A 22,810-nucleotide genomic window follows, 5' to 3' on the forward strand; every position below is an offset into this window, starting at 1 on the left:
GTGAATAATGTACTAGAATGTAGTTTAAAGCTTCAAATATGTTTCCAGACGGAAATATTTCAAGAATGTAAGCCAGGTATACTTCTCAGATAATGACAGTAGGGGCATCGGCCTACACGGGAATTCTCGGTTCTCAGGTTTCCTGAAATCCAGAGCGCGCATCATTAATCATTCAGTGGGGTCGGCCCTTCAGTCAGTGGCAGCTCTGAGTAAGCTGAAGCAAGCCGTGAGCTAATCCTTCCTGCCACGGGGATCCTGGCGCGAGAGAGGACAACTGGACAGTCGGTCACATGTGTCGGTGGTGCCCGGACCCTGCCTCTCTCGCCCGGCTCCGAGCACCGTGTGCGTGTGCGCTTACTCGGAGCGCAGACCCGGAGCTGCCAGAAGGAAAAACCGATTCGGCGGCAGGATGTTTAGCGCTACCAAGAGTTTCCCAGCAGGAAAGCAGCTCGAGCCCTGGGGTTAATAGCTTAAGGTGGCTCTCTAAACACTGAATAAATCCACTCTTTAGCTCTTTAGTAAATCAGTAGCCACAGCCTTCTACCCAGCGCGCCACACCAAAGCCTTCCCAAGTTGGGCTGCGAATCCTTGTTTGGTTTTGGCCAACACTTGGAGCACGGGCGGGGGTTCCCCCACGCCGGGATGAATCCCCCTCGGGATGCAGTTCCCGAGGCACCCCAGGGGCGGGGGTGGTGACAGTCGGGTCGGCTGGGCACCGGGGAGGTGAACTTGGAGACTGGATCCTGGGTAGGCGAGGGCGCGTTGCTGGGACGCCAGCGTTCTGCGGAGGTGCGAGAGGATGAGAACTCACTCGGCATTTCAAGCCCCCATCCCAGGGGCTGCCCCCTGGACGAGTCCGGGGGCTCGCGCTGGGCTGAACTCGGCGCCGCGTCGGCTCGAGTGGAGGTGGCCGAGCGGCGCGTGAGAACTGCTGGGGTGCGTGGCCCGGGTGCGCGCGCGCCGGGCGTCGGGGTGCAGCTTCCCTCCGCCCGGCTTCCCCTCCCATTCGCCCTCTCCCATCTCCTCCCTCCTCCACACCCCCGCCCCTCCCCGCACCGGCCGGAGAGTACACAAAGCGGCGGGTGAGGGGAAGCTTCGCAGGCGTGCACGGAGCAGTGAGATCACTGGCGTTATAAATATCCCAGTGCCAGCGCCGAGATCCGTTCGGGTGGCCTCCCTCTCTCTCTCTCCCCCTCTCTCCCTCTCTCTCTTCCCCGAGGCTATGTCCACCCGGTGCGGCGAGGGGGGCAGCGCCAGAGGCACGCAGCCGCGCGGGGGCTACGGAGCCCAGAGCCAACCCTGCAAGATGCACTTAGGACCCCCGCGGCTGGAAGCATGAGCTTGTCCTTCCTCCTCCTCCTCTTCCTTAGCCACCTGATCCTCAGCGCCTGGGCTCAAGGGGAGAAGCGCCTCGCACCCAAAGGGCAGCCCGGACCGGCTGCCACCGAGAGGAACCCGGGAGGCGCCAGCAGCCGCCGGAGCAGCAGTAGCACCGCGTCTTCCTCCTCTTCCCCTGCCTCCTCCTTCTCCGCGGCTTCTCGGGGCGGCCCAGGAAGCGGCTTGGAGCAGAGCAGCTTCCAGTGGAGCCCCTCGGGGCGCCGGACCGGCAGCCTCTACTGCAGAGTGGGCATCGGTTTCCATCTGCAGATCTACCCGGATGGCAAAGTCAATGGCTCCCACGAAGCCAATATGTTAAGTAAGTTGCTTGCTCTCCTCCAGAACCTGTCCTGAGCGGGTGGCGGGAGCACCGAGAGGGACCGCCGGTTATTCCCTGGGCTGTAAGCGCACCTTCCGGAGCTTGGGCCACTGGGATCCAGCCGGCCCTCGAAACAGCCGGGAGGGTTGGGTTGGAGGTGCGTCTGGGGGGCACGCACACACTTACCGGTCTCGTGGGGATGGGGAATGGCGATTCCTAAGGTACAGGCTACTCCGAGGCTGGTGCAGACAGGCACCTTGTTTCCAGCTTGCCCTCGTCCCAAAGAGGAGCTCCAACCTGTGCCCGGAGCAAAACCAAAAATCTTGCTCCTTGTTTAGTTTCTGTTTACCTTCTGCTTCTGTTTACCAGACTAGCATTTTTCACTGGGCAGCAAAGTGTACCCCTTTACCTGCCCATAACTGAACAGTTCTTTTAAAAATAACCAAATCTCACATACTCCCCTCTCACAATCGCTACCACAAACCCCAAATTGCTACATAATGTGTGTGCGTATATGTGTGTGTGTGTATCTGTATATGTCTCTTGTAGGTACGTACATATTTGCACATCATATACATATGGGATATATAGGTATATCAGACGGGAGACCAGACGTTCTCTCATTGGAAGAAGACAGTGATCTGGAAAACTGGACACGTTTCGAGAGGGAGACGTGATGGACATTCGAATTATTAATTCCGGAGTTGGGTTTAGCAACGTTTAGTATCTTAAGACCATGACCAGACCTTGTGAGGAAGAGTGGCCGGCCTTTTGTCCCCAAGGACAATTAAAGGAAGGTTCTGTATTTTAGAGAACATTTAGAGGCAGGTCAGTTCGGTACAGGTGAAATTTTTGTGGGTTTTTAATTTAAGCCAAGTTTAAAAATTTCCTTCTTAGTTTAGCTCTCTTTCTTTCCCTCCTTCATTATCTCCTCCCTTCCACTCCGAGTTTCCAAACCATCACTGCGGTTCCTGATTCCTCTCACTGTCTCTCCAAGGCAACAGAGGGGAAAGATGTGTGGGACTGGGGACATCTCTGAGGACGTTTTCCTCGGTAGGGCCAGATGGCTCTTCCAGCCGGGGCTGGTCCAACAGATAGACGCACGGCCCCAGCCTCAGGGACCCAGGGAGAGCGGAAAGGAGGCCAGGAGACAGCGCACAGTCATCCGGCCCGGAGTGTCAGCCTGGTGGTTCCCAGGTGTACTTAACTTTCTCTGCCTCAAGCCAATGACCCTACAGATTTCTTCTTAACCAAGCTCCAGAGGAGCGGGGGCGCCACTGCGAGGCTGGCAGCTCCAACCCCCACAGGGGGTTGGAGATGCGCACATCCGTGGGGTGGCCGGCTGGCAAGCTCTCTCTCGGGAGTTCAGGAGGCGGGAAGTGGAACGCGAGCGGGTCCACGCCTGCCCCTTGTCCCTGACTGCTCCTACCGCCTCTGCCTTCAGCTTGCTGTGCTGCCCGTGGTGAGGTGGCTTGGAGCACCGAACCCCAGAGAGGGCCTTCCGCGTCAGCCTGAGCGAATGCCAGGGCCTCCCACACGCTCTTCAGAGGGGACTGTTTTTTTTTTTAAAGAATGTATTTATTTTTGACTGGGTCTTCCTTGCAGTGGCAGTCTTTCTGTACTTTCAGGAGCCCGGGCTACCCTTTCTTGTGGTGCATGGGCTTCTGATTGCAGCGGTTTCTCTTGTTGCAGAGTGCAGACTTCACTAGTCGCAGTGTGTGGGCGCGGTAGTTGAGGCACAGGGCTTAGTTGCTCAGGGGGATATGCAATCTTCCCGGACCAGGGATTGATCCTCTGTCCCCTGCTTTGGGAGGTGGACACTTATCCACTGCATCACCAGGAAAGTCCGAGGGGCCTACTTCTGTGTTTTAAGATTCATTGCACTCGTTAAACTTCTAGCCATATTTGGTGATAAAAGGCAAGGTCAATTAGGGTGAAGGGGAATTTCCGGAGATTTCAGGGTAAGCAAATGTTATGTCTCAGCAAGTGTTATTTCCATCTGTTCTCATTTTGTCCCACCCAGCTCTCCTTCCACCAGACATCAGAGCTCATTTCCCCACTTGTGGTATAATCTTTCCCCCTTTCTCTTACAGGAACACTGTTTCTATTCTGTTCTTCCTGTTGTTCAGTAGCTAAGTTGTGTCTGACTCTTTTGAGACGCCATGGACTGTAGCTCACCAGGCTCCTCTGTCCATGAGATTTCCTAAGCAAGAATACTGGAGTGGGTTGCCATTTCCTTCTCCAAGGGATCTTCCCAACCCAGGGGTCAAACCCATATCTCCTGCATTGGCAGATGGATTCTTTACCACTCAGCCACCAGGGAAACCCATTCTTCCTGTAGTTTATCCCCAAACTCAGCCTCAACAGAGAATGACTTCTGTGTTGCCAAGGGAAGATTCAAAGCTAACCTGCAAGGAGCCGCAGGTTGGATCCAAGGATGGGTGAAAGGAGGTGTTGGAGTGGGTTTTGGTGTGCTAGGGACCTCTGAAAACCAGACTCATTCCCACGGTATTTACCTTCTCGTCTCGGAAGAAACCACAAGAGACAAAGATTTTTTGCAGCTTAGGCCTTTTGGAGGGGAAGTTATAGAAAAGCATAGAAAGGAAAATGAGAACAGATCAACAGAGAATACATTCAGCTAAAGAAGACATTGGCTGGTATTGATTTCCAAGGTACATTTTATTTTAAAATCCACTTTGAAAGATATCTAACAAAGAACAGACACAAAATGCTGCTTTGTTTCTTAAGCAAAACTAAATAAAAGTGCCTAAATAAAACTTTCTTAATTTAACTAACGCTTTCCTAATTCATTCCAGTTTATAACAGCCTTTCAGAGTTTAGTCTGTATCTTTTGCTTGGCTTTCGATCAGTTCACTTATTCACTCATGCATTTGTTCATGTACCCAACACAGGATACCTAGCTCAGCAAGCTTGATATTCTGGTTACTTGATATTGGGTTAGTTGGGATTTCTTCTCCCTTTGCCTTCTACAGGTTTTTCTCACAGAGGAAAGTATAATTTGTTTAAATCATGGTGATTTTCAGCTTTGTGATGTCTGCAATGTCATACACTGTATCATAAGATTTTGCTACCATTGATCCATGAAGAATTTATGAAATATGTCATGTTTAAAAGGATAGCATGTAATTTGAAAGTTTAAAATGAATCTCTGTCTTTAAGTAGCTGTGAAAGAGAAACAAGATCTGCTAATTGCTGTTGGTCATAGACCTCTTTGAAAATAGCACATGATGGTTTCCTGGTACATATGTAAACACAGGAGTTGTTTATGGACTATTGGTTGGAGTAGATGAGGAAACATTTGCCCAGATCTCTTAAGATATGCTGAGAGAGCTTGGACCATGAGAACCATGGAGGATACATCAGTTTTACCTCATCATCTAATTTTACTGTCTTTAAGTTAGCAGTAATGGAAAACATACATTATTGTGACACAACTTGTTACTTCTGCAAAGAGTCAAAACTCTGCCATGAAACTGCATTCTAACAGGTTCTTCTAAACTCCATAATTTTCTGTAATGTTTGTCAGAAGAGAGAAATATATATGCGTGTATGTTTCATGACTATCATTTGACATTAAAATTTTTGCAAACCCTGAATATTTTTTGTTTTGTTATCAAAAGTACATTTCCCATAGATTTTGAAACATAATTTGTTTAGTTAAGGTATACCACTTAATGTAGTCTTAGCTTCTCATACAAGAGTTATCCCAAGTTTTAAAGACAAGAATCAAGCTCATTGCACATAAACTCTTATCATAAGGAAATGCCAAGGAAGGATGAAGATGGGCAAGACAAGATGGATGATAGAATTCCACTACTGAATAAAAACAAAACTTTCCTTTAATCTCTACATTTTCAAGTTTAGTTTCAATACAATTCTTCTGTTGGCTTATCTTGGGCCACTGAAGAAGAGGCAATCAAGTAACTGTCAGTTCAGGGAGCAAAAGCTTAAGGCTATAGCTACACAAAGACTGACTGTTCACATAAAAATATGGAGATTACAGTCATGTATTTTGGCTAGCTTTTAAAAATCTGAATCTACTGTCAACCTTGATGTTAATGCAGAGTCAACCTTTATATAGCCCTCAAAGCCCAAATAAACCAGAATCTATACGGAAAAACTCAAGTGGCAAACTTGCTAACTTAATGAAGACTGCTAAGTTCAGATTTCAAGACTCGGATTTCATAATGACTTGTCATATTTGTTGCTGTGTGAAGCCAAGTAGAGAAACATCAGTTTTAAATGATTTATCTTTGGGAGTTTCCAGATGGGCTGTTGAAATCTTCTGAATACATGGAATATTTGTGTATCTTATTCACAGATAAAATAGAAAAAAGGGAGACATCTACATAACTGTATCAATCATCATTGATAAGAGTCTTATTGTATTAAAAATTCTAGAGGGGACTAAGTGAACAAATCTAGATAGAGATTTTCTTATGGGAATAAGTTTACTTTGTAATGAACACCTAATGCTTGGAAATGGATTAAGTAGCGTGAGACTCTGAATCCCTGCATCCTTTAACCTAGATGTCAATCCCAGAATTCCACCAAGAGAGAAAATTCCTTCAGTTTAACACTGCTTTTTACTTTTGATCCTCTTAAATATGAGCACCTTAGGAAAGATAACACATTGTCATTTGTACTTTAATGTGAATTAATTTATACTGATCTCTCTCCCTTTCCCATTCCCCCAGCAGGACCAAAATAGCAGGAGATTACTAAGACATATATTCATACATGTGTACACATGGAGTATCCTGAAAAGGAAGAGAGGTAGTGAGATGGTCAAAGAAACAATCCAATTTACAAACGTTCACTGACTGTAATCTGAGACACTTGGCCTTCCAGTTTTTCTTTGGGCTACCATTTAGGCTTCCATGGGAATTGTAAATTCCTATCAAATTTATTATTGCTGACTCTTAAGCAGAAATTACTAAAGTTGAAAAAAAATAATTTTAGAGAAATGCTTTCTGAAATTTATATACATGTGATTTAGTGCACATAGGTTTAAAATACTTAGAATTCTTTAATGAGTTGAGATTTGGCATGAATATCAATAAGCCTGTGATCTTTTCAGGCAGTTGAGGGGAAAGAGATTGAATTGTGGGGCTTGAAGAATCTACTCCAATATTCTATGAAAAAAGACATTGTGAAATTACTGTTGAAATGACTTTAAAACTATAATCCTAACAGTGTTCCCAATAGTACACTGTAATTACATTAAAATTTAGAACATCATACCAAAGTTAACTTAATGTTTCTTTCCTTCATTCTTCATAACTTGAAATAGAATGACTTTTGTAGAAAAATCATTTTCAAGGTTTCAATTAGATATACTTTTCTTAAAATTATAAAATCCTTTTATTCTCAGGCAATATATCATTTTTTTGTACTGGAACTTACAAGAAAAGAAACCATGTTGCAGTATGTAATAAAATAACACTTTCACACATATCATTTCATCTTCCCCATATTTAACATTTATTATAATGCAAATTTTATATAACATATACATGCAGTTGGGAAATGAGTTGAGTCAAAATGGGTCTTTCTTTAAAACAGAATATGTTGTCAGAAGCCAGTTATATAAACAAAACAGTTTCCCATTAAACAAAGATTTACAGAGCCCTTTTGTCTTGACCTCTTAAATGTTAACCTGCAAACACATGAGAATTAATGAGAAATTTTTTCCCCAACTAATACACAATAGATTTGCATTTACAAAACCAGGTGATTTTCCAGACAATAATACAGAAAACCTTTACCAACGCAGAGCCAGGAGTTAATCAAGGGAAACATACAATCAAGTCTTTTCTACCAACTCCACATTGTCTGTTTTGTATCTGTCATTCTACACATAGATGATTTCTTGTGTTCTCCCTGTCTCATTTTTTAACAGATGTCTACATAGTATTCTCAATTGTATTCACCATCTCCGAAATATCCAAAATCATTAATGCTATTTTCAATATTACCCGGTAATTCTGATAGAAATTTAACTTTGCATCAGATATTCTAATCATGCTTTATTAATAATATTATTATCATACTACATTGTGTAGTAAATTTATCTTTACAAAGCATTTTGCATGCTTTGTTACTATTTGATAAATTGATAATGCTTCTAAGTCTTTGGATATGCATCACAATTAGTCTGTATCATAAAATCTATTATAAATTGAATTTTGAAAACATTTTGAAGAAAAGAATTCCTAAGACACAGTGTTTTTTTTTTTTCTTTTTTTTTTTAGGAGGTTTTTTTTTTTTCATGAAAGCAAAAGTAGTTCCTTTCTAATAGTTTTTAGATTTGGGGGAGTTCCTTTTAAAGAAACACCCACTAATAAAGTGGTAGCAGTAGTTTTCTTGAGATGTGTTTTATTTACTCCAGGCTAAGAACACTTATTCACAAGAACAGTAGTTTCCCTATGACCTTTCTGTTCAAGTATTTTTTAAGAATGAAATTGAATAAATAAGTGGCAGGATTTGCTACAATTATAGGTATTAGATCACATTATGCAACATTTAAGTGCTCTATAAAGATACTCATAAATGTGTTTGTATGTATTTTATACATGTGTATCCACAATACACTGCTTCTTGTATACTGAATAATTTTATATGTACTTCAAATACTGCAGGAGGAGATTATTATGTCAAGAAAATCTGGTGAACTTCCCTATTCAACAGAGTCCTATTGAAATATTCTAACCAGAATGTATGCTTAAAATACTACAGATTGAAATATTGATGTTTTTTTCCTTTTCCCTTCCACTCCCACTTGCTTCCTTCCTTTCTTCCAGGGCAGGTCCCTTTATAGCTTTAATAAATAATATTATTTTATCTTTTTTTTTTTTTTTTGCAATTTGATGTAGGCAGTTAACAAAAAGCCCTATGCTTTTCTCTTGTTCATTTAGCATTACATATGAGTTTATGGTAAACAGGCAGGAATTCCAATTATATACAGACTATGAGTTTCAGCTTCTTAAAAATACTCTATGAACTGTGGTGTGCAACTCTTTTGACCCAGTGGATGTGAACTTTCAAATGACTATAGGAGACAGAGGGACATAGACTTAGTAATTCTCACTATGAAATACCAAATATAAATGATAACATAATAAAATACCTCATGAAATTTTTTCCAGGAGAGTCATTCAAAACGCAAGATGTCTCAAACCCATAATCCATCAAACACTTCATTGAGCTAACAATCCCAAATTATCTATGGTGCTTTCAGTGTCTTGTTATGTGTAATCTTGAAATAAGCAACCACTAAATGATAGGGTATGATATATATTGATTTGTACTTTTATAGTTATGGTCATTTGAGAAGAGGGATTTTTTATTTAATTGAATATTGTTTTCAAGGCTTCCAATGATTTATATTAATCTTGAGTGCAGTTATATGTGCTTTAATATTCAATGCACTGTCTTATCTTTGACAGAGCAACAATGCATGAGAATTATTTTGTAAAACATTTTAAAAAGTCTTTTCCATTTCCTTAGAATTTGAAAAGATTCTTCTGCCAAACACTGATTACTAATAGTGACATCACTTTTAGGAAAAAATGAATACTAATGAAGCACAACTAAATTTTGAACCTTGAAATTTATCATTTTAAATGAATACTTGAGTCCCAAACCTTTTTTTCCTTTTACATAATAAATGTCACAATAAACAAGGATGTCAAATACTTTAAAAAAAAATCACTGTAATAAAGAATGTAAAGAGTCTCCGTAGAAATTTAAATCTTCACAATGATATATAGAGGAGTCTGTGTTTTATTTTGGGATTTCTGTCATCCTAGGTATTTTGGAAATATTTGCTGTGTCTCAGGGGATTGTAGGAATACGAGGAGTTTTCAGCAACAAATTTTTAGCGATGTCAAAAAAAGGAAAACTCCATGCAAGTGTAAGTAGAACCACTTTATATTTGTTAAAGGTGTTACAGAGATTTTACATGTATAAAATGGAATGAGTGATTTTCCAAATTGATAGATAAGACAATTTGCCCAGAGAACTTTATGTTTTTCATTTTTATAAGATTATGTATCCATTAAACCAAGAGAATTGTATGTGTTTTTATAAGTAATAATTTAAATATTTTATCTATTTGAAAAGATAATATAGAATCCACAAAAAGGTTTAAGGATAAGTTTATTTGAAAAAAGTATTCTCTAAGTGATTGTCATGATTTATGTCTTAATAGTGGTCCAAGTAAGGAGAAATATTATGGAAATACTATATTATAAATTAAATTTACATACTGATGGTGATTGTGTAATCAGTAGATCATGTTCTTAATTTTTAAAGCTATTCTGTCAAAAATGGAGTCTAAGTAATAAAACACATATTTATTTTAATAAGTATGGTAGGAAGAAACCAATAATGAGATGATTTTGACCTTTAATAGAGAAATTTCATTTGAGACATTTTCATCTTGTAGTTTTTGTTGTATCAAAAACAATTACTTCTTAAAGCTACGAAGACTGATTCTGCGCTCTTAAACACTTTTTTTGGACTAGTTACACAGTTCGTAATCAATTTATAAATTATAGATTTCTATGCTTTGTTCTGAAAATGCTCATTACTTGGGAAACACTAAAGTGTTTTAAAGATAGTAAAATACATTTAGCTTAACTTTCCTGTTGAGAGATTCTTTCACTAGTATTAGTGTGTGTGCACAGCCCTTAAAAAGCTGTTTATGCTTTGTCTGTGCTGTACTAAGTTTTGTCACACTAAATCATTTTAAAAAGCAGTTCTTTAAAGCTACTCCTTTAATCCTTATTCACTTTAATTTTTATTAAATTGGAGAAATATGACTTTTCCAGTTTTCAAAGTATATAGGAAGTTTTAATCGAGTGCGGTCAATTGAAACTTACTAATTATGATTTCTGCTTTACAGACTTTTAAGAAATTGAAAGAGAATTTCACTTGGTTTAATGTTTAAGACTTTATGTTTTCCTTTCTCTAGCATCTAAAGGTGGCTTGTTAATATCTTTTGGAGGAGATCATAAAACTGAAGCTATTTCTACAGTTATTTGGGGATTAAATGAGATAATATATACAAAGCTTTTTAGAACAGTAGAAGGTATAATGTAAGTGCTCAATAAATACTATCTATTATTAGATAATTCAAATTTAAATACAATAAACTACTATAATCTCAGTTTATTAAATCTTTGTTAACCTCTTCGATCATCCATTGCAAGAGTTATAACTAGCTTTACTTATCTCATTTTCTGAGCTGATTATTTTATTCTAGCAAATTATAATATTCATAAGATAATTGCTCTGGTTTATAACCTATTTTAAGGGACAAAGTTTTGCTATGGAAAGCAGGACATGCCATTTTATTTTTAAAAAGATGTTTGACTTCTAAAAATCCACATACAGGATGGAAAACAATCATCAATTGCTTCTGCACTGAATAACTTTTCTTCTATCTACTTTGGTCATTAAAGATTGAAACACCTTCAAACTCTAAGCATTACAATAATATGCAATTCTGAAAAAAATTTCTGTTATTGGTTTGGTTATTTTGGGTGAAAATCTTAATTTTTAAAATATTCTGATTCAATCCTTAGCACATGCAAAAAATAGACTACCTTGGACCAGCTTAAGGATAATTGTAGCAGCAAGCAAAGTATTACAAATGGATGCCAATTAGAAAGGTCAAACTGAGAGGTTAGGATACATGATTCCTCTGTCAAATGCAAGTAACAAATTTCCAGAAACTTGACCCAAATGTCTAAGGAAGGCTGGCCGAAATAATGCAGATAATGCAAAACCAGCATCTGTTATTCTTTCTCATCTTGGCAGGCTAAAAGTTATTTCATGGAATAATGACTTTTAAACAGTACAAAGCAAGCCTTGCTCTTGTCACTCATTGAAGCTCTTTGATATAAAAGTCATTCTGATGACTTTGAGCTGAATTGTAGATAAAAAATTAAGCCCTATGAATATGTGAATTTTTTAAAACCAATTGTCCAAGCCCACTGTCTCTTATTTGAGCTTTTATTAGCACTTTTTCTCTCGATAGAAACCTAATTAAATTATAAAGTGACTTATTTTTGAGGAAGTTGAATTTAGATATAGTATTAGCCCTAATGTTTATTAGTTGTATGCCAGATGATTTCCTTCTTCTTTTTAGTTAGTAATTAAACATGTTGAAAAATTGTTCTTATAACTTTAAATATAATTATTTGATTTAGTTTGACTTACAATGTTTCATCACCACTAAAAAGGCTAAAATGCCTAACACTTTCAGGATTAAATGTATAATTAGTGAATTGCTTTAAATTAATAATTGTGCAGAGGCATTTAAAGACTAACTTTATAATCATTTCAAAAAATAGCTATATAAAATCATCATGTTGTATATCTTAAACTTACACAGGGTTGTATGTCAATTGTTTCTCAATAAAACTGGAAAAATTTTAAATTCATGAACAGTAACTTTGGGGTTCTATTTACAAAGTAAGTGTGAACTATAAATGTAAAGTATTCATGTAATTCTGGGGAAAGTAAACCCATAGTATGTTGAGAAATATTCATGGATTATAGTAGATTTTTCTTGTTTTATATAGTAACAATCAGACTATTAAAAGTTAGTTACTAGGTAGAGATAAAATATCTGTATATTTCTTTCAAAGTTCTTTCACGCACATTCTCTCATTACCTGGTTAGGTGAGGCAACAGTCTCAGAGATGTTAAATATTTTCCTAAGTTACCGCAGTTAACAAAAACTTGAACCAGAATAACATGCTTTAAAAATTCTCTCTCCATTTAAATGCTATAATGCTTGGTAGGGAAAAGTTAGCTTGAAAGAAGATATTTTGTTTCATTTGAAACTATTTACACTATTTTCAGCTATTATTTTATGGAAATTAATAGTTGCATGTTTCAATAATATTTTTATGCTACATTTTAAAGAGTGAATACTGTGGTTCATCCTTAGACTATTTTTGCTTTCTTCTCTCTCTTTCTCTCTCTCTCATTCCAAGCTCTTTGGGAGGATCTTTTTCCCCCATCTGCTTCTGTGTCTCCTGTACCTGATTTTAAAGTCTAGAAAGAAAGAGACGTGTGCACCATGAAACTTATCACATTGTTTTGTAAATGCTGGTTATTCAGTGCGATGAGGAGCTACATCAGGAACCTCTTTTAGGATATACTTCCGGAAGAGAAAGGAGATCTGTTTCATTCACAGAAAATCTTCTTTTAGAAAATGCTTCATGGTCAGTGGACAGGAAGATGGTGAACAGTATTATCACCCCGGAGAGCTCAGATTTAGGCAACATTTATGCTGACCTCCTTTGTTTGCTAAGTTTGTTAATTCCGTAAAAGAAGTTTTATCTGCCCTTCAACCATCTCAGTGTGCGCTGCTCTGTGCACTCAGTCAACCAACACGCTCATATTAATCTCCACGCAGCTCTGCCTGAGACCTTTAACTGGAAGACCCTAAATAGACAATGCAGTCAGATCCCTAGTGTGCAGGTTTTTTTCAGCATCCGTTACAAGGATGAAGGTGTCTCGTCTTCTTCTCAAGATGCCTTGAGAATCACTGAGAGAAGCACGAGGTAATTGTTTCCCCAAGAGCCTTGAGGGTTAGTCAGAACCTTCACTGTGGCCTCTGTCCTTTCTCCACTTATTCCCAGGTACTAGGTACTAGGTGAGGCTGAGCACCCTTCTCTTTCGGTCTCTCTCTCTGCCTGCCTGTCTGTTCATGCTCCCTCCGCACTCTGTTCTTGCCCTCTTCTCAGGCTGGTTGTCTTTATTCAGAGTCTCATATACAGTGCCTTTCTGGATTTATCTGAGATGGGTCTGAATGTAAGAGAGGTAGTTAAATTGTGTCATTCTTAAACTGTGTTGTTTTACTTAATCTTTCTATTCCTTGGCTTTATCAGCTGTAAAAGGAAGAAAATTAAATTAACAATACAGGGTGATAGTGGAGCATTTTAAATGAGATAATACATATAAAACATTTAGAATAGTTCCTGGAAAGTATTCAGCATTTAATGTTAGAACAGATCTTCCTGAATTTGCTCTCATGCAGCTGTTTCATGATCCTATATCTCCTCTCTCCTCTTTCTGATTTTCGGGTCAGGCAGCTGTGACCCCCTCAGATATTTAGACCAGCCTCAAATCACATTCATTACTGGCCTTTTTTTTTTTTCCTTTAGGTCCCAACTCGTCTTGCATACAGTAGCCTTTTATGTCCTGGGTTTTCCTTTTCCCAAGGAACTTAATTTGAAAGCAAAGATTTCCAGTGGTCATAATCTCATAATTTTTTAAGATCCTTCTCGTGCATCGTGGTTTTTTTTCCCTTAAAAATCTAAATCTTGGAAAAAGTGGTTATCATGAATTTGTCAGTCTTTTCATAAACTATACGTGATCACCCATTGGTTCTTGGGGGAAAACATTTTAGCTTATTTTAAACATACAGAAAGAAGCATGTGGTAGAATTATTTTTGTTTCTCAGGGTTTTAGGGGATCATGCTTGGAAGGAAAGCTAATTGCAGAGTTTACGAAACAGGCATGGAATGTATGCTTGATCAGCCCTGAGCAAGGACTAGAAAAGCCTCCTTTCTTGGTTTCAGAGGGTGCCAGCTGGCTTGCCCAGGATGAGAGTCTGGACTGGACTTCCTGAGCTGGGGGCAGAGTGAGGAGGAGTCTGCAGCCCCAGAGCTGAGCGTGTTTATTGAAAGGAGAAATGAAGGTTTGAGTGATGCTTATCATCATCATTAAAAAAATAATTTGTTGGCCTCTGTAAAGGAATTGAATAGAAACTTCCCTTATCCTCTGTGTTGTGCTGTGCTAAGTCACTTTAGTCATGTGCGACTCTTTGCGACCGTATGGACTGTAGCCCGCCCCTTCTTCTGTCCGTGGGATTCTCCAGGCAACAATACTGGAGTGGGCTGCCATGCCTTTCTCCAGGGTATCTTCCCAACCCAGGGATCAAACCCTTGTCTGTTATGTTTCCTACATTGGCAGGCAGGTTCTTTACCAGTAGCGCCACCTGGGAAGCACCCCCATTTTCTAAGAACTTTTCAATTTACACAGTACAATTGAGTACCTAGTAACTCAGGCTAAAAAAAAAAAAAAAAAGAAGCGTTCAGGATTCTACCTTTGCAGTAAATGTCAGTTGTCCCTTAATTTCACACTATGTTTATCTGGCTGTGCCGTGCTCAATTGTGTCCGACTCTTTGGGATCCCATGAACTGTAGCCTGCCAGGCTCCTCTGTCCATGGGGATTCTCCAGGCAAGAATACTGGAGTAGGTTGCCATGCCTTCCTCTAGGGGATCTTCCCAACACTGAAGCTCTATTTTATTGAGAAAATTTCATGTAATGAATTGCCTTGTAGCTTCAGAGATCCATTTCAGCCTAAAGTGAGAGATGGTGTTCTATGTTTCCAGTGGTTTGGGGAGTGGCACTTGTTTTGACCAGTATTTTAACATGGAGCAACTTTAGGGCAAGGTAGTAATGTACAGAAGCCTAGGAGATGCCCTTGGATTTGTTACCGAAAGAGCTTGAATGTAGGATTCAGCAGATGAGATTTAAGTCTTAGGCTTACCTTGGCATTTGGTAAATGTGGGGATTTATAGAAACTATTTTCTTTATTTTTCTGGCTGGAAAATCAGATAATAGCATCCAAATAGTTGTGGAATTATGTGACAATGAAATAATATATGTAAAACCCCTGGCACATGGTAGACCTCAATAGCCCAGCTCTTTTGAGCAAGGTGACTCAGATGGTAAAGAATCTGATTCAATGCAGGAGACCTGGGTTCGATCCTTAGGTCAGGAAGATTCCCCTGGAGAAGGGGATGGCAACCCACTCCAGTATTCTTGCCTGGAAAATCCCGTGGACAGAGAAGCCTGGCGGTCCATTGGGTTACAAAGAGTCAGACATGACTAAGGGGCTGAGAACTCATGCCTGAGCACTCACATATATTCCCTTGGTTGCTCAGCCTGAAGTTTTGAGACACAGAATGGCCAGATAGCGATTGCTAAGCAGGAAATATGGCCAAGCTCTGGGGATAGCATGGCTTGCCTACAACTGACCCATACAATGCTTGTTAAGAGTAGGAGGCAACCCTCAGGGTGCGTGCTGCCCTGTTCTGGAGTTCTCTGCTTGGGAGCAGTTGGAGCAGGGTCTGGCTTTCGGCTTTCACTCACTACCAAAGGTTGGTACTTTTGTGCTGGGAACATCCTGCACAACTGTACAAAACGGCCTGGGCTTAGGGCACCTGACCTGGGCAGTCCCATTGGCATGAGTAGTACTGGGAACCAAAACACACTGAAAGAACACAGAGGAACCAGAAGCAGGGATGCAGGCAGCAAGAAAGTGTTGTTTAGAGCACAATTTGGTCTATAATTGCGTTGATTACAGCCTATAAGAGTAGTTTAATTATTTAATAATATTATATAGCCTTTGATAACATTTTAATTATTTGTATTTATTACTTAACTTTATAGAGTTTTGCAAGAAGCAAATCAAATAAAAAGTGAAATAAAGAATTAAAATTGATTAAATACCCTGCAGACTCCAGGGTTTATACTCTAGGGCTTTGCTATTAGCCTGAATTTAATCCTCTTTATACATTTCTTTCATACATCATGTATCTCCTTTGATAGTTGCACATAATGAGAATCGGGACCCTATTAACATGCCCTCAGCTCACTTGCTATAAGATTCTCAATCATCTTAGAGCATGTTGACTAAGAAACAAAACTATATTAACAGGTTTTAGAAGGTTTTTTAAAAATATTGTTTCAGAAAGAATTCTCTGGTTTAATTGACCTTCAGGTTTCAATTAAGCAGACTTGTTCTTTTCTGGAATATTACTTTCTTTGAACTGAATTTGATTTTTCTTTTGAATATCCACTGTGTGCCCTCTCCCTGTGAGGAGATGAGTAGAATCAAGGCAAAGTGTTCTCCTAAGCCCAAAATTCTTGTTTTATTTAACAGCACTGTGTTGCCCCACCTCTAGTTTCAAGCAAAAGTAGTGTAATTTAGTTTTTATTTGTTCTGTCAATTAAGATGATTTTAAATTATGTAGAAATCAGCCAATTTAAACATTTCATTTTTAATTTTGCAGTTTTGGCTTGTTGACTGTAACTTATTTTTACACTTGCAAAATCAAGGAGAAATTAAAGAGGAAAACACAGATAATTTAAGTCAACAAAGAACACAGACAGAACCATATCTAAATTGTCTTTCTTCATAAAAATGGCAACCAACAGTGTCTGGGATGTGATACATAGTCAATAAACATCTATTGAATAAATTCAGAAAATAATGAATTAGAAACAAAGATAGGGGTTCTTTATGAACATGTTAATGATTGGTTTTGTTGTAGTGACTGATGGTGGGAGGATGAAGGTGATGTCCATTCTGTTTTCAGTAGCTTATTTGGAATCTGATTCACCTCTCTACTTCACACCTGAACTGTAGATAAAGTCTTTATGTTGACTTCACTTTTTCTAGGGAAATAATCCAGTTCTTTTATTTATTTTTTAAGTTTTTAACTGGAGGATAATTGCTTTACAATGTTGTGTTGGTTTCTGCTGTAAAATAACATGAGTCAGCGATAAGTATACATGACTCTCCTCCCTCCTGAGACTCCCTCCCACCCCCACATCCCATCCCTTGAGGTCATCACAGAACACCACAGCTCTATTATTTTAAAAGTATATGTTTTGCTAACAGAGTGTTTATAATTCCAAAAGAATTTCAAAGGTTAAACTTAGCCTGGAAGATTTATTATCTAAAATTGTATAATGGCAAATGTACATTTAAATAATTCTGCTGCTTGATGACTCTACTATAGAGATGTTTAATGGGTAACATTAAGGATAGCCATGTACTGCTTCCCTGGTGGCTCAGAGGTTAAAGCATCTGCTTGCAAAACGATCCCTGGGTTGGGATCGAGCCAGTATTCTTGCCTGGAGAATCCCATGGATGGAGGAGCCTGGTAGACTACAGTCCACTGGGGTCACAAAGAGTCGGACACGACTGAGCGACTTCACTTTCACTTTCATGCACTGCTTGGGGTTACCATCTTGTCTGAAAAAGACCAGGAATATTGATAGGAACAGTCAGTTTCTCCAGAAGAATCTAAATCTCCTGATGAAAAAAACTCACTGAAATGTTCATTTCAAATTATTCTGTTCCATTGTAGCTAGAAGAATTTTTCAGACAAAACATTAAGTTAGAAGTCAGTTAAGAAAGCCAAAACAGTCTAACTGCCGTTGTTTCTGTTTCAGTGTGAAGTTTGGACTGGCTAAGCGCCTACAGGTAGAGTGTGGGTCCTCAGAATTCTGTCTCTATACCCCATGTGACAATTAAGTGGCCCTTGAAAAACCTGGAGCTTGAACAGTCATCCTGGCAAAGGCTTCTCTTAAGAAAGAACATGAATCTTGAGTGGAGGAGGGGGAGAGGGAGAAAGTTTTTAGATGCAATAATTTTAGAGGGCAGTATCATTAGATTTTCATTAAAGAAATTGCTATAGGTTAATACATTGTGTGGGTGTGTGTATGCATGTGTGTCTGTTGGCCACATTAATTAAAAAAAAAAAGACAGGTTTCTTCTTTATTTTCTTTGACACTGTTAGGGGAAAAAGGTTAAATTATACAGTACACATTTTAAAAATTGAATTAAGTAATCACTGCTATCTTTATTTCAGGAAAATGATTTTTGTGTGTGTGTGTGAAACAGGGGTAGAAGTCAAGTCAAAGTATAATGTACTATACATTAGAAATGTTATTCAGACATATTTTAAGAAAAAAATCTGAGCAGGATGAATATATGTGCTACTCTTTTTTAATGAAATCTTCCACACCTTTCTAAAATGCTTGTCCATTTATGTAGCAGAAAATATTCCAGAAAACTATTGCTGTTGTTCAGTTGCTAAGTTGTATCTGACTCTTTTCCTCGCCATGGACTGCAGCACACTAGGCCTCCCTGTTTCTCACTGTCTCCTGGCGTTTGCCCAAGTTCATGTCCACTGAGTTGGTGACACTATCCAACCATCTCATCCTCTGCTGCCCTCTTCTCCTTTTACCACATGACTATAGTTTTTATTTTACAATAAAACTTTGAGATTATCTAATTGAATGAGAGAGCATTGAGGTCCTTTTAAGAGCTAAGTTGACAAATCTATGTTTGGTTTGTCAGAAAGCCTTTTTAATTGAAAGCCAATAAGAACAATAAATGTGTCCTCTTCTAAAGGAAGGTCAGCATAGCACCCTTGTCCTAGGTATGGGCCAGTAGGTTAGGATGTGATGAGAGAAAGCCATAGACAATGGTTCTTTAAAACACTAGATTATGGCCTGCCAAAAACCCAGTCAAAGGAATCGCCAGTAGACAGATCCTGAGATACATAGTTTCGTAGCCCTCAAATAAAGAGCTTTTTGATTGAACTACACTCTACACTCGAATGTAAAGAACTTAGGTAGACTGTCATGTGTAAGATAAATGTGCTATTGGAAATACTCTGAGATTGGTTGTCTTCTGATATTGTCAGTACCCTTCAAAACTCAAAAATTCTGTGACAATCAACAGTAGGTATATGTAGATTGTTTTGCAGTGTTCAGACTTCCAGATTACAGGGTTGAGATCTGTACTGCAGAAGAAAGCTTGATATTATTAGAAAAGCAAGGAAACTAGAGGACTTTCAGTTCCAGTATGGAACTGAAGCAGAGCATATTAAAAAGCAGAGACATTATTTTGCCAACAAAGTTTCGTTTAGTCAAAGCTATGGTTTTTCCAGTAGTCATGTATGGATGTGAGAGTCGGACTATAAAGAAAGCTGAGCACCAAAGAACTGATGCTTTTGAACTGTGGTGTTGGAGAAGATTCTTGAGAGTCCCTTGTACTTCAAGGAGATCCAACCAGTCCATCCTAAAGGAAATCAGTCCTTAATATTCATTGGAAGGACTGATGCTGAGGCTGAAACTCCAGTACTTTGGCCACCTGATGCAAAGAACTGACTTATTTGAAAAGACCCTGATGCTGGGAAAGATTGAAGGCAGGAGGAAAAAGGATGACAGAGGATGAGATGGTTGGATGGCATCACCAACTCAATGGACATGAGTTTGAGCAAGCTCCGGGGGTTGGTGATGAACAGGGAAGCCTGGTGTACTGCAGTCCATGGAGTTGTAAAGAGTCGGACTGAGCGACTGAACTGAACTGAACTGAAGGAAACTCTATGATATATAAAGAATTATATATATAAGCAAATATATATATATATGTATATATATAGTTGTTTAGTCACTAATTCATGTCCAACTCTTTTTTCAGCCCCATGGACTGTAGCCTGCCCGTCTCCTCTGTCCATGGGATTTCCCAGGCAAGAATACTAGAGTTGGTATTTAGAGAGAAGGCAATGGCACCCCACTCCAGTACTCTTGCCTGGAAAATCCCATGGACAGAGGAGCCTGGTGGGCTGCAGTCCATGGGGTCACTAAGAGTCGGACACAACTGAGTGACTTCACTTTGACTTTTCACTTTCAGGCACTGGAGAAGGAAATGGCAACCCACTCCAGTATTCTTGCCTAGAAAATCCCAGGGATGGGGGAGCCTGGTGGGCTGCTGTCTACGGGGTCCCACAGAGTCGGACATGACTGAAGCGACTTAGCAGCAGTGGCAGTTCATATATATGGGTCAAGATACTTGGTATTCCAAAGCCCAGGACATTTGTACAAATGGTCCTCCCTGAAATTGTGAAACCTAGTCCAGGATAGGGAATTCTACTTCTTTGGGAGTTATGGACTCTTGTATTTGATAAAAGCTAAACTCCAGATCCTTTTCCTAGAAAAATGTTTTGATTCTCACAATAGCCTTATGGCTGCACGTACTGTGAATAAGGAGCCTAAAGCTAAGAACTCAATTGGCGGAACTAGCATGTGATTGCAGGTCTATTTGGCACCATCTTGCGCTCTTCCCCTATGCTGTGTTCATTCAACTTCCTCAGTACGGCACACTGAGCCTTTTCAGAGCTTGTACTGGCCTACTTTGTCATCTTGATCCCTTGGTCCTTTCTCTGTGCATCCTAAGTGAAAGTCACATTGAACAGCTTATAGTAGCTTCCTGATGACCTGTGAACACACCATTCCTGTTCCCTGAAAAACCTCTCATCACCTGATCACTATTATCTCATTGTACTTTGAGACTCAGCTCAAAAGCCACCTTTTCTAGGAAGACCTTACTGCCCTCTGTGCTGCCACTTCTATCCTTTTGGATGTCTTGTACCCTCTGCATACCACTGTCATAATTCCATTTATCAAATTGCACCGTGATGAATGTCTACTTCTTTGCTTATTCCACTGTCCTATGACCATTTTCAAGGGCAGATGTGTGCGTGCGTGCGTGCGTGCGTGTGTGTGTGTGTGTGTGTGTGTGTGTATAGAGGGAAAGAGAGTGATATCTGCCTGAAGTGTTCTATTAACTCCAAAAGGTAATTTTTTTCTTCCTGACATCAAATAGACTCTCCTGTATCACTGTGTGAGGATGAATTTTTTTCGTAAAGAACTCTAACACATGCAATATTAATAGGGCCATATGCTACCCCTTTCTCAGCACCAGGAAGCACACTGATGAGACTGAAAACTTATTCTTGTTTCAAAGGATAACATGACCCCATTTCTCTGAATGAATTCATGTTTTACCAGGCAATTGTTTCTTAGTAATATAGTACTATTTACTTTCTTGATGGTTTAGGAGGGGGAAAAAATCTTACGTTAAAAGTCAAATTTTTAACTAAAATTTTCAAAGTATGTTAAAAAGAGTAATAGAATTTAAATATATTGAATTCCTGTTATTTTAATATACACTGATATTATTTCACAATTGTGTAACTCGTAGTAAACAACAAGCATTACAAAGATGAATGAAGTAGGAATATAGAAATGAAAATAGTAATTTTAAAGCAACTTTAAAAGAGGCAAATGTGTCTTTATAAAGAGAATGGAGTCGGAGCACAGGGGCCAGTGGAATTCTTGTTTTTCTTATAGTCCAAGACTTCTTTATATTACATGCTGAAAATATTATCACTGCTTGAATTTCCTCCTCCTCTTCTTTTTTTTTTTTTTCCTCTAGGCCAAATTTACAGATGACTGCAAGTTCAGGGAGCGATTTCAAGAAAACAGCTATAATACCTATGCCTCCGCGATACACAGAACTGAAAAGACGGGGCGGGAGTGGTACGTGGCCCTGAACAAGAGAGGGAAGGCTAAACGGGGCTGCAGCCCCCGGGTTAAACCTCAGCACGTCTCTACCCACTTTCTGCCAAGATTCAAGCAATCGGAGCAGCCGGAACTTTCTTTCACAGTTACTGTTCCCGAAAAGAAAAAACCACCTAATCCGGTCAAGCCAAAGGTTCCCCTTTCCGCACCTCGGAGAAGTCCTAACACGGTGAAATACAGACTCAAGTTTCGCTTTGGTTAAGACTTACTTTGGTTTTGTAAGAAACCATGGAGTCTCCTCAGGAGTTTCTGTAGCTGTCTTTAGTGCTCTGAAGACAACTTCTTGGACACAGCTTCAGCTATGTACTGCACTGTATTGAAGTCAGGTCATTTGTTTCAGTTTGACTGAAACAAAAATGTTTTCTGATAGTAACTGAACTGGAATTCTTTGTACCAATATAGGGAGTTCACGACGACATAAAGCCTTTTGCTTTATGCTTGGTGCATACAGGGATTCTTTTTCGGAAAGTTCAACGGTGAGGACTATGTATTTTTCTGACTTTTACAGATCAACCTGAAGAAAACATACAGGATACATTTTTATTTTTGGTTTCCAAAGAATATTTTGATGGAGATAAAAGTATTTTATTAGCTTTTTTTTTTTTTTTAAAGTACCTCTGCATTGAGCATATTTTCTTACTTTTATTATTTCTAATTGATAAGATATGAAACAACCATTTTAATGCAGTTTATGAATTATAAATATGTTTATAGACCATTTTTAACATGTGGATTTCTTTTTCATTGTTCTCATTCATTGCACTTTTAATTTTTATTATGATTATTTTTCTACCATACCTCAGATCATGTAAGTTTAATTTTACATCTTAAAATGTTTA

The 22,810-nt window shown here is 39.3% G+C and overlaps 1 protein-coding gene across 1 annotated transcript; it reads left to right on the forward strand.

Annotated features, from left to right (window-relative positions):
* The first annotated feature begins 1,335 nt into the window (after nt 1-1,335).
* On the forward strand, nt 1,336-22,173 carry FGF5 (fibroblast growth factor 5). Its single transcript, XM_052642262.1, has 3 exons — nt 1,336-1,696; nt 9,529-9,632; nt 21,826-22,173. Exons 1-3 carry the CDS (start codon nt 1,336-1,338, stop codon nt 22,171-22,173), a joined length of 813 nt encoding a protein of 270 aa, XP_052498222.1.
* Nucleotides 22,174-22,810: the final 637 nt, after the last annotated feature.

This window comes from Budorcas taxicolor, chromosome 6, assembly GCF_023091745.1.
Source record: "Budorcas taxicolor isolate Tak-1 chromosome 6, Takin1.1, whole genome shotgun sequence".
NCBI classification, from domain to species: Eukaryota; Metazoa; Chordata; class Mammalia; order Artiodactyla; family Bovidae; genus Budorcas; species Budorcas taxicolor.